Raw genomic sequence first — 15,258 nt, 5'->3', positions numbered from 1 at the left:
GTCGCCAGCACTGCGAGGGGCACTAGAGAGCTCTAGGGCCACAGAGGTGTGACCGCCTACGGTGCGGGCTGAAAGCGGAACAGCTTCTCGAGCCCGCCATGGACCCCTCACGCGGTCGGGGTCCCAGCTTTCCAGCGCCTCAGGTGGAGGCGCCCCGCCCACTTGGCCTGGCGCGCCTCCGCCCCGCCCACACGGGGCTCACTGCCCCGCCCACCACGGCTCGGCCCGCCTCCTCCCCGCCGCCCAGGGCGCCTCAGGTGGGGCCGCCCCGCCCGCCCGGCCGCCCCGCCTCGCGGCCGCCCCGCCCACCCCGCCCGCCTCAGGTGGGGCCGCGGGGCCCGCCCTGCCCGCTCCGGCCGAGTCTGGCCGAGTTTCCTCAGCTCCTCGCCGGCGGCCGCGTCAGTAGCGCTTCAAGTTTTGACGTTGTGGCCGCCGGGTCGCGCGACTTGCACTTCCCGGCCGACAGCTGTGGAAGCAGCCGACGCTTGAGGGCCCCTCAGCCGCGCCCCGGCGCTTCACAGCCGCCCAGGGTCGGGCGGCCACGAGGCCCGGCCGCGTCCTCCCGCGTTCGCCCGCCCGGCGGCTGCAGCCATGTCGCGGGGGCCGGAGGAGGTGAACCGGCTCACCGAGAGCACCTACCGGGTAAGCGGGCCCGGGACCCTGGGGGAGCCGGGGTTCGAGGGCGGGAGATGCGGGGACTGGGGAGTGGGGGGCCGGGGGTTCGGGGGCGAAGAGGCTGGGACCGTGGGGGCGTCGGGGTTTGAGGGCGGAAGACTGGGGCTCCAGGGTTCGAGGCTGGGGGTGCGGGGAGAGGTCCGGAGCCCTGGGGGAGCCGGGGTTCGGGGTTCGAGGCCGGGGAAGCGGGGACGCCCCGCCGGCGGCCGGCAGTCCTCGCCCGGGGGAACGGTCGGGATCCTTCACCTTCGAGGTGAGGAGGGGACTTTACACGGGAATGTCCTCCCCTCCCCCTCCTTTCTTTACCCGGTCCCCTCCTCTCCCTCCCGGCGCAGGAGACGCCCGGCAAATTACACATTTCACAACCAAACGTCTTCGGGGCGGGAGGGTCCTGTGTCGCCCCTGGGGCGCGTCTTCCCCACATCTTCCCCTCGGGGTCGGTGGCCTCGCCGGTGCGGCTGCGGCGCATGACTTCTCGGAGAGCCGAGCTTGAGTTTCCTCCGAGAATGCAGGGGGAAACTCCCAGGTAATTAGCCAGCGCCAGGTGAGCGGGGCTCGGCCCTGGGGCCTGCGGGGGGCGCCACCGGCCCCAGAACTTCACTGGGAAGGTTTGAGACTCGCTCCCTCCTAGAGACCCTGCCTCACTCAGCTTTACGTTCAATTTGGCTTTCAGATATCGATTATTTGGGGGAGGTTAATGGGAGTCTAAGAACGTCCGAGGTTTGAATAAAGTTGACCCAACCTTAAGCAATGCGTTGATGGTCATTCTCTTAACTTGCACTTATTACGAGAGAATGTTTTCAGAAACACAGATTTAGGATTAGTGGCCAGTTTAGTAAGTTTAAGTACGTATAAATGAATTCCAGTTTGAAATAAGATATGTGTTTAATCATCTGCTATTAATAGAACACAAAACAACTTTTGTTTTAATTCGGCTTAGGCTCATAGAACCCAAGTTCTCCGAATGCATTTGTAGCCATTTTTAAGACCCACAGTTGGGTCATTTGTATAGATTACTTTTTTTTTTTTTTAACCCTAAAATTTAGTTCCTAGATTTGCGATTGAATTTGCAAGTGAATTCCTGAAATCAGAGAGGTTTATTGACTTTTGTTGGGTAAGAATAAAAGCATGAAAATAGGTTCATAATCCTTTGTTCAAAAGACTGGTTCCCTTTGTTTGAATACACAAGTCCTGTCACATATGGACTATACTGCATTCACACTAAACACAGTAGATACAGTTGTCATAGCATTCTCAGCTAAGTAACCGTGACCAAAATCTGGTCCTTATTCATGTTTCCTTAGAAGAAGGCAGGTTTTAGAAATCCCAGAAATTTGAACGTTAAGATTTTACCTTTCTGTTGAGATTGTTTAGATGATCCTGAAGATGGTGGGGGTAGGAATGTGTGGGCTGTTGACTGTGTTAATATCATGTTGTTACTCTTCGACTTGGGAGTTGTGGCTATTCTGATGACTGTCAATAAAGGACAGTAAAACTGTACGTTATTGAGGAAAGGAGATCATTGCAAATTTGAGTAGAATTGCACACACACACACACACACCCCCCTGCCCCCGCGCCTCCAAGACACAGGCTGGTATATCTTTCCAATCTGAGATGAGATATGACTCAGGCATCTAATCCTGAAGTCACTCTTCTCTGCTTTTTCTCCCAGTTCTTCTTCACTGTCACTTTTAGTGGTGACTCAGCAGAGGGGCTGTGCTCAAGTGAATTACAATCCCACAGATATCAATTTTGCATTACCCAAAGAACTGAGGCAAGAGGAAGAAGGTGTGGATTTCATAGTTTGGGTTATGCATGTTTATCGGCACTGTTGCTTAGTCGCTAAGTTTTGTTCAACTCTTTGTGACCCCATGGACTGTAGCCCACCAGGCTCCTCTGTCCATAGGATTCCCCAGGCAAGAATACTGAAATGGGTTGCCATTTCCTTCTCCGTAAAACATTGTAAATCATTTTCGTATTTTGAAAGGCTGTGATACCCTGACGATCAGAGACCTGTACGTTATTGCTTTCCATTCCCAGGTGTCTTAAAACATACTAAAAGCTCACAGATGTTTATTGACTGACTTTAATCACCATTTCCTCGTTAATGTTTTAGGGTCAGGTTTAGGTTGGGATGGCGGGATAATAATTTACAGCCCCAGACAGCAAGTTTATATATAATCTATAAAGTGAATGCCACTAGCTCATGCCTTGACTATGATAGAAATGCACAGTGAAATTTCACAGATCTGATTGAAAGCCCATCATCTTTTCACCACCTCCTCTTCAGCTTCTTCCTCCCCCAAACCCCTCAAAACCAAACCTGAAAACAATTTAAGTTTAATATGGTAAGAATCTCCCAGCAATGTGGATGAACCTGGAAGAGATCTTGATGTTACCTGGCAAGTTAGAATGTTTTACTAATAGAAATGCAGTCTAACCAGGTGCATTTACAAATGCCGCCTACAAATGAGATTTTATGACTCGCATGGGTTTTGATGTTTTTTAATACTCAAATTTCTTTAACTTTGAAATAAAGGAATAAATTCTTTAGAGAAAAAGGGGGGTTTTGAAGTAGTGTGATCCTCTGTATGCAGTATCAAATATCTTTAAATATTTATTTAAGCATTTGCTGAGTTTTTTTCAATGTGTACTTAGACAAATGGTTACCAGAGAACCATACTAAATCCCAGGAGGATGTGTGTGTTACGACCTTACGAGCAAATGGCAGGATAGTAAGCCCCAAAACGTCAGGTAGTGTCACTGGTGCTAATTAGAATTAAGCCAAAGATCCCTCCCCACACTTCAGTCTATACGACACCCATAATTTCCCTCAGCAGCTTGCTTGTGATTTGGCATGGGTTTTCTGATGAATGCATGCTTTAGTGGTACAAGGAAGAAGTAAAGTTTAAAAAACAAAAACCCTTAATTAAAAGTAACCACACACACACCGAAGTAACCACAGCCTTGCTGGAAGTTAGACCTGTTGGTCTGAGGAAGTTAAGGAGGACTGGATGTGATGTCACCCCTCCATTAATCTTGCTGAAGCAGCAGTGATGGGGGGAGGGACACAGAGGTCTTTGTTTAAATGTCACCTCCTCCGAGTTCCACTCAGCTTTAAAATTGAAGACAACCCCATCCGTCTCCCAGCGACCCCCACACTCACACCTGTAGTGCTCACTGCCTTAGCATATATTGTTGTTCAGTTGCTAAGCCTTGTCTGACTCTTTTGTGACCCCATGGACTATAGGCCACCAGGCTCCTCTGTCCACGGGATTTCCCAGGCAAGAATACTAGCATGGGTAGCCCTTTCCTTCTCCAGGTCATCTTCCTGATCAAACCCGAGTCTCCTGCATTGGCAGACAGATTCTTTCCCACTGAGCCCCCAGGGAAACCCTTAGCATATAATATATATTTATTTATCATGTATGTTTATCTCTACTCCAGCTCAAATGTGAGCTCCCAAAGGAAAGAAGCTTTGTTTGGCTCTGAGCACCTAGCACACAGTTCCTGGCACCTAACAGGTGTACATACTTGATGAAGAAATGAGCCTTTAACTAATTTAGTAAGCTCCTGTCCTGTGCCAGGCTCCCCCCTCCCTCCCTTGACACTTCATAGCGCATTTGTTTCATTCTAATTACACATCAGCCCTCTAGGTGGGCCTGTTTATTTACTGTTGAGAAAGTGAGGCCCAAAGTCTGAGATATCAGTGCCCACAGGCCAGTTCCCCTGCCAGCCTCCATCCCCATTCCTTGGTATAGGAATTTAGTTTGTGGTAGCCAACAAATGTGCAAACCAGTTACATTTTTATACTTTGGTGCCTAAGGTGTCACCCAAAGTTTGTTGTGCTAACTCATCATCATCAGCATATTGTGAACAAACCTTCAGGTAAGAAAATGAGGGACTTTGGTTCTTTCACTGGGTAAAGCAAGCAGTCTACACCTGTGTGCTCAGTTTTGCTTGTGTAATGGTGGCTTATTTTCTTAGCTTGGGTTTAAGTGGGGATGTTTCAGTGAAAGTCCTGCCTGGTTGGCTTCCATTGTGGCCTGTGGCATATAGATCTAGGCTTTGAAGCTGGTGGTTCAGACAGTAAAGAATCTACCTTCAATTCAGGAGACCCAGGTTCGATCCCTGGGTCGGGAAGATCCCCTGGAGAAGGAAATGGCTACCCACTCCAGTATTCTTGCCTGGAGAATCCCATGGACCAGAGCCTGGTGGGCTATGGTCCATGGGGTCACGAAGTCGGATGCGACTGAGCAACTAACACTTTCACTTTTTTTTTTTGGAAGCTTTTGGTCGCTGTTTATGTTTATGGCCATTGCCGTGTTGGCTGCTTGGTATCTTCATCTGTTCCCATAACACTGCTTGCTTCAGGTATGCTGAAGATAAAATAGCATCTGCAGAAGCTTAGACAATTTGGGCTCCATGATGACTGAAAAAGGGAATTGTAAGAATAAGGTGCCAGGTAGCAGAAAGGGTTGCCAGGTATCAAATATTAAACCGCACAGCCCAGTGTTATAACATCTTGTCTGTAAACACAAAGCCAAATAATGAGTGTCTTTTCCTGTCATAACATCTTTTTTTTTTTTTTTTTCATAACATCTTTTCTTTATTGGAAAGAGGTTTTAGAACTATGATAACATTACTGTGCGGACAGAGCAGCATCCTTTATTAACAAGGCTGGGGCCACTCAGACTTGTGACACCATGCACAAGTTCCAGGTTGCCTCTGACTTTACATGTATGATGTTATTCCAGGCTTGGGTGTCAGTTCTTACCCTGCACTTCTGTCATAATGAACTGCACACAGACCTGCAGGGGAGACTGATGAGTGTGCAGTTGCAACCATTTGGATTGCTTTTTCCCCTCAGAATTCCACACAGCTATTTATTCTATTCAAATGTAAACTCATTATAAAAGCAACACAAATATTCGTTGAACTTACCTATTTACATTTGGAAATACATTTTTATTTCTAAACCTTTATTTTTTATTTTTACTGAAGTACAGTTAAAGATTTACAGTGTGTTAATGTCTACTGTATAGCAGTGATTCAGTTATATATATATGTACATTCTTTTTTAAGATCCTTTTCCATTATGGTTCACAGGATATTGAACATAGTCCCCTATGCTGTACAGTAGGACCTTGTTGTTTAGTAGGACCTAAAACTTTTTATTGAACTTTAATCTACATACTGAAAGGTTTGCTTAGGCTTTTATAGCTCACTGAATTGTCACAAACTGAACCCACATGTGTAACCAGCACCCAGATCAAGAAGTAGACCGTGACCAGCTCCCGAAGCCCCTCTCATGCCCCCTTCCAGCCACTGTACCCACTCCAGGATAGCTACTCTCCTAACTTATAGCAGCACAGGCTAGTTTGGCTTATCTTGTGTGCCTCCTTTCACTCAATATGTTCTTTGGATCCATCCATCCATATCATAGCAGTAGTTGCCATTAGTTTTTCTTTCACTGTGTAGTATTACAAGGTGTGACTGTATCACAGTCTGTTCTTCTTTGAGGGGTGTTTGGATTGTTTTCAGACAACTCAAGGATATTATGAATAGTACGAGTCTGGTGGGCATAGGCCCTCATTTCTCTTGGGTGTCTATACAGAGGAGTGGAGTTCCCGGATTATCAGGTATTTAAATATTTATTCAGCTTTGGCAGAAACTGCTAAGCTGTCTGCCAAAGTGGTTGCATCCGTTTACATTCCCACTAGAAGTGTGTGAGAGTTCCGGTTGGTTGCTCTACAACCTCACCAACAGTTGATATTTTCCTTCCTTTTCATTTTGGCGGCTCTGATGGGTATATGCAAAAGTTAAAGAAAAAATAAATTCAAGGTGAAACAGTTTGCCCCAGGCTTGCTGGTTGGAGGTCTGTAACCGCAGCAGGAACGCCATCTCCCTGGGGGATTCGAAGACAGACTCAAAGACAGAATAGAGACATAGGGATCAGATGCCTGAGAGAGGCATCAGTGGTAGTGTTCAGTAGAATAAAAGATAAATTTCAGTTTATGGACTCTCAGACTCTCATAGCTGAACACATCAAAAGGTTTTCTTGTGGGCTCAGGCCCGTGGTGCTGGCAGGATGGACAAGTGTTGCAGTCTTCATACTGCCAGGAAGCTCCGTAGTCACCGACGAGACCACAAGTGGCGTGATGAACAGTACAAGAAAGCCCATTTGGGCACAGCCCTGAAGGCCAGCCCTTTTGGCGGCACTTTCATGCCAAGGGAATTGTGCTCAAAAAAATAGGAGTTGAAGCCAAACAGCCAAATTCTTCCATCAAGAAGTGTGTCAGGGTTCAGCTAATCAAGAATGGCCAAAAAAAAAAAACGGCTTTTTTACCCAATGATGGTTGCTTGAATTTTATTGAGGAAAATGATGAAGTTCTGGTTGCTGGATATGGTTGCAAACAAATGTCATGTTGGTGACATTTCTGGAATCCTTTTTAAGGTTGTCAAAATAGCCAGTGTCTCACTTTTGCCTTAATACAAAGGCAAGAAGGAAAGACCAAGATAATAAATTTTGGTGACGAAAGCACGGTAGTAATAAATTCTCATATACCAAAAAAAAAAAAGTTTTCTTGTGTAAGAGGTTTGGGAGGCATAGATGAACCATAATTAAATGAACTAGACTGCTGGGGGTATAGAATCAGAGTTATTTGAACTTTCTAGTTAATTGAGTATTAAGAGTTATGACCAACGAAGATCATGGCATCCTGTCCCGTCACTTCATGGGAAATAGATGGGGAAACAGTGGAAACAGTGTCAGACTTTATTTTTCTGGGCTCCAAAATCACTACAGACGGTGACTGCAGCCATGAAATTAAAAGGCGCTTACTCCTTGGAAGGAAAGTTATGACCAACCTAGATAGCATAATCAAAAGCAGAGACATTACTTTGCCAACAAAGATTCGTCTAGTCAAGGCTATGGTTTTTCCTGTGGTCATGTATGGATGTGAGAGTTGGACTGTGAAGAAGGCTGAGCGCCGAAGAATGGATGCTTTTGAACTGTGGTGTTGGAGAAGACTCTTGAGAGTCCCTTGGACTGCAAGGAGATCCAGCCAGTCCATTCTAAAGGAGATCAGTCCTGGGTGTTCATTGGAAGGACTGATGTTGAAGCTGAAACTCCAGTACTTTGGTCACCTGATGCGAAGAGCTGACTCATTTGAAAAGACCCTGATGCTGGGAAAAATTGAAGGCAGGAGGAGAAGGGGACGATAGAGGATGAGATGGTTGGATGGCATCACCGACTCAATGGACATGGGTTTCGGTAAACTCTGGGAGTTGGTGATAGACAGGGAGGCCTGGTGTGCTGTGGTTCATGGGGTCGCAAAGAGTTGGATATGACTGAGCGACTGAACTGAACTTTTCCTTTCTGTGTGACTTTTCTTAAAAACATACTTTACTGTTACAGGCACAATAGATTAGTTTTTAAAAGCATTTCAGTGAGTTACAGCTAAGAGGCTTCAAGACTAGTACTTTTTTCTAAAGGAAATGTTATTTTTAATTTGGGTCTTCTCCACACTAGATTGTTCATGCTTGAGAACAAGTCCCCCAGATTAAACATCTCTGCATTTCCCACAGTTATCCATGTTTTATTTATTTGTGTGTGCTGGTTTTAATCTTAGAGGCTCTTGAAAACTGATATTTTTATATAGATATATATAGAAATAATATAGAAAGTATTGGGGAAAAAAACTATATTTTACTGAGACCAGAGGATTTCCAAAATTTCTGTGGATATTTACACTTAAAGTAAGTTAGCCAGAATCCCACACTACTAACTCGTACTGTCACTCTTTCAGATATTTTTCAGTGCATCTTTCCATGTCAGTCAGTATTGTGTGCTTCATCATTTCGAGGACTCTCCATTCTTCGTCAGAATTTATTCATCCACCTGCCTCTTCTTGGATGTTAGGTCGTTGCCAATACCTTGCTATTAAAGTACTGCTGTGAACACCATTGTAGGTGAAACTTGCACAAATCTGGGATCTTTTCCTTAAGCTAAATCCCCTGCAGGAGTTTGAGGGAGGGGTAGTCAACATATTTGCTATACATTGCAAAATGCCCTCCAGAAAACATCCCAGGCCATGCTGTAATCTGGTTGTGTGAGAATGTACCTTTCCTGAACCTCAACCAAGTAAGTAGATGTTTTAAAATGGCTTCCTTTATATATACATATCATATATATATACATATGATATGTATATATCCCATAGAGAGTTTTTAAAAAAAAAATAGTAAAACATGTATAAAACCTATAACAGGGTAGTTTGTGGACGTTGGCCGGGAAAACACCCGATATTTCATGTCTGGCAGTCATGGGTGTAATTTCCCCTATAAACTTTGTACTTGATATGTCTGCAGTAATTACAGCTCTGCAGCCCTTGAGGCCTATATACTTTTGTTCTTACTTTCCTCAGCCTTGATTTTATCATTCTCTTTACATTTTCCAGACATTGAGTCTGTCTTTCTGGTTTATCATTATTTTAAGGACTGTGTTCTGGTTATAACTCAAATCTTGTGGATAAAGGTGAGACTTGTGGAAATGAGGTGAAATGTTGTTGGTTTCTCTCTCCTTCGAAAATAAATGAAAAATATCATGAGAATGTGTTCCCAATCCAGAGAGCAAACTTTAAAAAAAAAAAAAAGCATCCCTCGGAGATGTAAGGGATTGCTCACAGCACGGCTCAGAGCTATGTGCTGAGAAAGAACAGCTGGTGAGTGAGGGTGCCCTTATGTTTGTTGCTTAAAATGGTTTTATTTGTGTGGTACGTTGGAGGTTAAAAGTCCCTGCTGCTGCTGCTGCTAAGTTGCTTCAGTCGTGTCCGACTCTGTGCGACCCCATAGACGGCAGCCCACCGGGCTCCACCGTCCCTGGGATTCATAAAAGTCCCTAAACGGTAGCAATTCCTTCACTAAAATACGAAAGGATCAGTTCAGTTCAGTTCAGTAGCTCAGTCGTGTCTGACTCTTTGCGACCCCATGAATCGCAGCACGCCAGGCCTCCCTGTCCATCACCAACTCCTGGAGTTCACTCAGACTCACTTCCATCAAGTCAGTGATGCCATCCAGCCATCTCATCCTCTGTTGTCCCCTTCTCCTCTTGCCCCCAATCCCTCCCAGCATCAGAGTCTTTTCCAATGAGTCAACTCTTCGCTTGAGGTGGCCAAAGTACTGGAGGTTCAGGGCTGATCTCCTTCAGAATGGACTGGTTGGATCTCCTTGCAGTCCAAGGGACTCTCAAGAGTCTTCTCCAACACCACAGTTCAAAAGCATCCATTCTTCTGCACTCAGCTTTCTTCACAGTCCAACGCTCACATCCCTACATGACCACAGGAAAAACCATAGCCTTGACTAGACGAACCTTTGTTAGCAAAGTAATGTCTCTGCTTTTGAATATGCTATCTAGGTTGGTCATAACTTTTCTTCCAAGGAGTAAGTGTCTTTTAATTTCATGGCTGCAGTCACCATCTGTAGTGATTTTGGAGTGCAGAAAAATAAAGTCTGACACTGTTTCCCCATCTATTTCCCATGAAGTGATGGGACCGGATGCCATGATCTTCGTTTTCTGAATGTTGAGCTTTAAGTCAACTGTTTCACTCTCCTCTTTGACCTTCATCTAGAGGCTTTTTAGTTCCTCTTCACTTTCTGCCATAAGGGTGGTGTCATGTGCATACCTGAGGTCATTGATATTTCTCCTGGCAATCTTGATTCCAGCTTGTGCTTCTTCCAGCCCAGCGTTTCTCATGATGTACTCTGCATATAAGTTAAATACGAAAGGATAGCTGTGGTTAATTCTAGGATAGAGGAAGAGGGGCTTTTTATGTCTGTCTTACACTCTGCCTTCTGGAGTGTTTTATGTGAGTGGATTATGTTTATAATATTTAAGCTTAAAAAAACCCTTAGAAATTGATAAATCTATTCCATATTAATGGATAAAAAATTTTAAAAACTAACCTAAAATGTGTCGCTTCCTCTGTTTTGCAAACTGGCTTTCTAAGAGTAAACCTAACTTAAAATCTTACCATTTTCTCTTTACTTTTCTTTGTGGGGAGCATGTGTTTAACTTTTAGTAACCTGAAACTATGATTGCAGCAGAAGAAAAATCCAACAACTAGAAAAATTCTAGTTCTTACAACTGTCTTTTCAAACTCTTATGCCTGATGTTGCAAGCAAGCAGCTGATCCCCTTCAAGGTGCAGCTGTATCCGTGAACAGTACAAATGCAGGAAGAGATGTGTACCAGGAAGAAAAGGTACGAAAGTGGGATCAGAAACTTGCCAACGCTAGAAGGGATAGAAGTTCAGATGATAACATACTGCCTGTAATAAACCTGTAACAGACTGGGACTGGACGTCAGGACAGATCTCAGCTTATGAGTTCAGCTACAAGCCACCCTGGCCCCTCCTGAGTTACAGGGAGGGAAGCCCCGGTCTCTGGGGAGAGGGGAGAGGAGGACCAGAGACCACCCTGGTCACCTGTTGGATTCAGATGCCTGAGGTCTAAGCTAACCAATCCCTTTCTGGCCACAAAAGTTCAAAGGACAAAAGAAAATCAGGAAAATGATAATTCTTTATATTTAAGTGCTGCAATTAAAAAAACAAAACTTTAATGGTTTTAATGGACCAAATGGTTTATTTTTTCCATGGCTTCGTCTTACACTTGGAGTGCCAGACACAACTATGTCTGATGGTACAATCTATTTCTAAGTGCATAGACACTTTAAGCATACAAAACGTTTGTTCTTATATGACATTCAGTCCCACTGCTGTGCCCCTAGGACTGACAACTTCTACAGCGAGCCGACCCATCCTTTGTGTTACCCCAGATTCCTGTATGTGCTCGATGATGTATTCCTCTGTTTGACCTTGCCTTCGGTTTTCACCCACCTCATATGACTGTTGTGTAGATTATATGGATACAAAAGTTGTTAGGACAGTGTGTTAACTGCAAACAGTAGTTATTTTTTGTTTGCTAGCCCATAACCACCCTACCTGTGTTGATTTTCATCTGTCTTGTTTACTGCTTATCCTCAGCATCTAGCAGAGTGACCAACACATAAGTGGATAAATGAATAGTGTTGATATTATTGGCACAAATTTTTCTCTTGGTCAATGAGCTGTACACTCCTTGAGGATTTTTTGAAATCTCTCATCGTGCTGATGGCGCAGTAAGAACTTAAAAATATTTGTTGGGTAAATACAGAAGTTGTGTGCTCATCACACAGTTGTAATGAAACCCTCACCTGCTCCGTGGTGGGTGGAACTGCAGTTGCACTGACGATCACAGCTACCATGTTCCAAGCAACTGTTAGGGATGCGCCAGCTTCCCATCTACATTCATTCCTTCAGCAGCTCTCTTGTGCACCAGGCTGTGCCAAGCACAGAGGTCACCCATGGGAACCACCCTGGAGAAGAAACAGAGCCTGCGCTGTTCTCGAGTTTATAGTTTATGGCAGGACAACAGTGCCCTTCCCTTGGCCTCAGCCTGCGTGGGGCCATCAGTTCCGCCGCCTCGTGCCTTCTGCTCTTGCGGTACTGGAGGTGGCCTACTTTTACCGGTTCTGTTCTTCGGACTTGTTTACTTTGTCCTAGTGTTGGGAGGAAGGAGAAAAAGAGGGATGTGTGAGCGAGTTAAGTTCAGGAGGGGTTTCTTAGGTAGTTTGTAAGCAGCCTTGGTAAAGCTGGCTGTATGAGGGAAGGTGAGAAACAACACATCGCAGAAGTTCCAGAAGTTTGATTCCCCTTACCAGCAACAGAACTATATTTAAAACAAGCAAGCTATTTTTACATTATTTTGAGTTTGTGAACTCTTTCTGATTGCAAGGGCTTGGATTTTAATGCAAAGCAGAATGACCCGTCTCATGGGCTCTGATTGAGGGACATTCATTAAAATTGTTCCAGATATCATGTAAGAGTGGTGTTTGGAAAGAACCAGTAAACTAAAAAAAGGAATATCACTGGACATTTGAAATCAGTAATTTACTGCTGACCATTGAACAACACAGGTTTGAACTTTCTCAGGTTCACTTATACTTGGATTTTTCTCAGTAGTAAAATCAGTATTGCTGTATTGATGGAATCTGTGGATATGGAAGGCCGACTATACTCATATTTTCAACCATGGCGAGAACGGGTGCCCCTAACCCTCTCATTGTTCAAGAGTCTACTGGACTTTGGTCTCGTAAAGTTCCTGTTGCTCATTACGTATCAATACTTGGGGACTTTCTGAACAAACACAGCTCAGCACATAAGACATTCTTCCTGTAGTTTCATTGCTTTTAACTCCATGACACACCTTTTTAAATTAATAACTGGGCAGACAGGAACACTTAACCAAATGGTCTAGCGCACCCTACAGCCTTCAAAGTAAGTGTCTGTTGACAGCTATTTTAAACCTAGTAACTAATCAGTCGCTGTTTCCTTAATAGATACCATCTATCTTGGTAAAGTCATATACTTGTAAATGATACTCAAGTTATATTAAAGATATTTGCATTTCTTATTTTTACGATGTCAATCTAGATTGCCTGGGAATTTTTTTCACTCCTGTCTCCTTCAGACTCTGCATTTTCAAAGTCTAAGGGAGCTCTTCCTTCAGTCACCTTTAGGTCCTGTACGTCGAGCATAGGGCCAAGCTCACTGTATGTGAGTCGTAAGGATTGACCGAGGCTATTGTTTCAAAGGCCCAAATATGAAGACTTTACAAAGTTGTGTGTATGTTAAGTCGCTTCAGTTCTGTCCAGCTCTTTGTGACTCCATGGACTGTAGCCCAACGCTCCTCTATCCATGGGGTTCTCCAGGCAAGAATACTAGAGTGTGTTGCCATTTCCTCCTCCAGGGGATCTTTCTGACCCAGGGATCAAACCCACGTCTCACGTCTCCTGCGTTGGCAAGCAGGTTCATTACCACTAGCACCACTTGGGAAGCCCCTGAAAGTGTGTCGGTCATTCAGCTATGTCAACTCTTTGCCGCCCCGTGGACTGTAGCCTGTCAGGCCCCTCTGTCAGTGGGATTTCCCAGGCAAAGTGAAGTGATCCGTAAGTCCACATTATCTAGTATCTATCATTGCCATGATAGATTGGTCTCCCCACACACACATACACACAAATACCAGAAAAGAAGGTGATCTCCAGATTCTGACTGAAAGTTATGCAGTAGTTGTCCTGGCACTGTGGCTATAGGAAGGATTATTTCCCTTCTTTCAAATAAGAACATGGACCTCTAGGAACCAAGCGAAAATGGGTACTAGTATTATCATAGCTGGAATTTCAAGAAGTAATTCTTTTTTAACTTCTGACGCTCAGGTATTACTTCCTTTGAAGTTAAAGGTCCAAAAGTTGCTTAAATTCTGGGGCAGTGTCCCCGGATCCCCTTGCTGATGGAAGCCAGTATGGACCAGGCATTGCTTCTGCATCCGATAACACTGGCAGTTGGCAAGCTGGGATTGCTTGCTCTCGGTGCTGCCCTGAAATTCATGCAACTGTGTGGAGTCACAGTACTGGCTGGACCTTGGACCCGGTATAATCATCTACACTTAAAACCACAAGGAAAAGTGGTTTCAGATGATTCCACTCACAGACAGATGGGAAACTTTTGTCTGGTGTTTACAGTAAAATGAAACTTTATAGTGTTGAATAGGGTTCAGGCTGTTGGGTTTTCCCCGCATTATGTTACCAGAGGATCGTGAACACTGATTGCCTATAACATGATTCTCCCTCCACAATTTTCTTAAAAGAACAACCATTGAAACCTAGTGCCGTAGTTTACTGGGCGGGATAGCCCTGGGACATCATTTTCTTGACGGGTTTGATAATTTTGTCCAAAAGATTTGAACAGTTACAGAACCCACTTCTTTCTCACCCCAGTGTGTTGGGACCTTTTTATTCTGCTTAATTGTGCTTGGCTTCAGAGCAGTTTTGGTGGCCTAAATGAGTAGGGAAGGTGGAGTTTTGTTACAGAACCCTGTGTCTTTAAACAATGAAATAAAAGATCCCGGAGATGTGACTGCTTCTAGTTAACGGATCTTAAGAGGTAGCAGTACATACCTTTCTGGTTCAGGTCACTCTGCTTCGCATCACTTGATTGGTTCTTAAGGAGCTTAGGACCTACCAGGTTCTCTGAACTCTCTCAGAATGTTCTAGGAGAGGCTAAGCCCAGAGAGCTAGCCCTGTGCTTTACTAACCACTGGCCCAGTGGCTGCTTGGGCAGAGGCCATGTGGCGGGGGCGGAGCCTGGGACCCTTGGCACCTCATGGCATCATTTCTAGCATGCCTTTTGTCCTCTGAATGAAGGACCGACTTGGCAGAAGTAATTATCTATAAGCCAAAGCCTGGTATGGATGAAGAAAGGAAAGGAAAAAGGAAGGCAAAACAACGTTAAAGTCAAAGTTTCTGAAGCTGTCCTTTGAGAGGGACACAATAAGGATTTTTTTGCCTGGAGAAGCTTTGCCAAACTCCTTCCTCAATGGTAACTGGAGAGACAACCACTAATCCAGCAGGAGATTTGTCTCCAAATGGCTGGGTTTTCTTTTTCTACTAATGGATCTGATTGATTGAGTGGCGAAAGTTGCTGC

At 44.7% G+C, this 15,258-nt stretch overlaps 1 protein-coding gene across 1 annotated transcript in view; it reads left to right on the top strand.

Moving 5' to 3' along the window:
• Positions 1-317: 317 nt before the first annotated feature.
• BAIAP2L1 (BAI1 associated protein 2 like 1) overlaps positions 318-15,258 on the top strand; it is an 80,453-nt gene continuing 65,512 nt past the window's right edge. Inside the window, exon 1 of the mRNA XM_027528316.1 lies at positions 318-642. Within this exon, the coding sequence (XP_027384117.1) occupies positions 592-642 (51 nt within the window). The 5' untranslated portion in view covers positions 318-591. The remainder of the gene's footprint in view (positions 643-15,258) is intronic.

Source organism: Bos indicus x Bos taurus, chromosome 25 (genome assembly GCF_003369695.1).
Source record: "Bos indicus x Bos taurus breed Angus x Brahman F1 hybrid chromosome 25, Bos_hybrid_MaternalHap_v2.0, whole genome shotgun sequence".
Lineage (NCBI taxonomy): Eukaryota > Metazoa > Chordata > Mammalia > Artiodactyla > Bovidae > Bos > Bos indicus x Bos taurus.
Note: the sequence above shows the minus strand (reverse complement) of the source record. Positions and strands in the feature narration are given on the sequence as shown.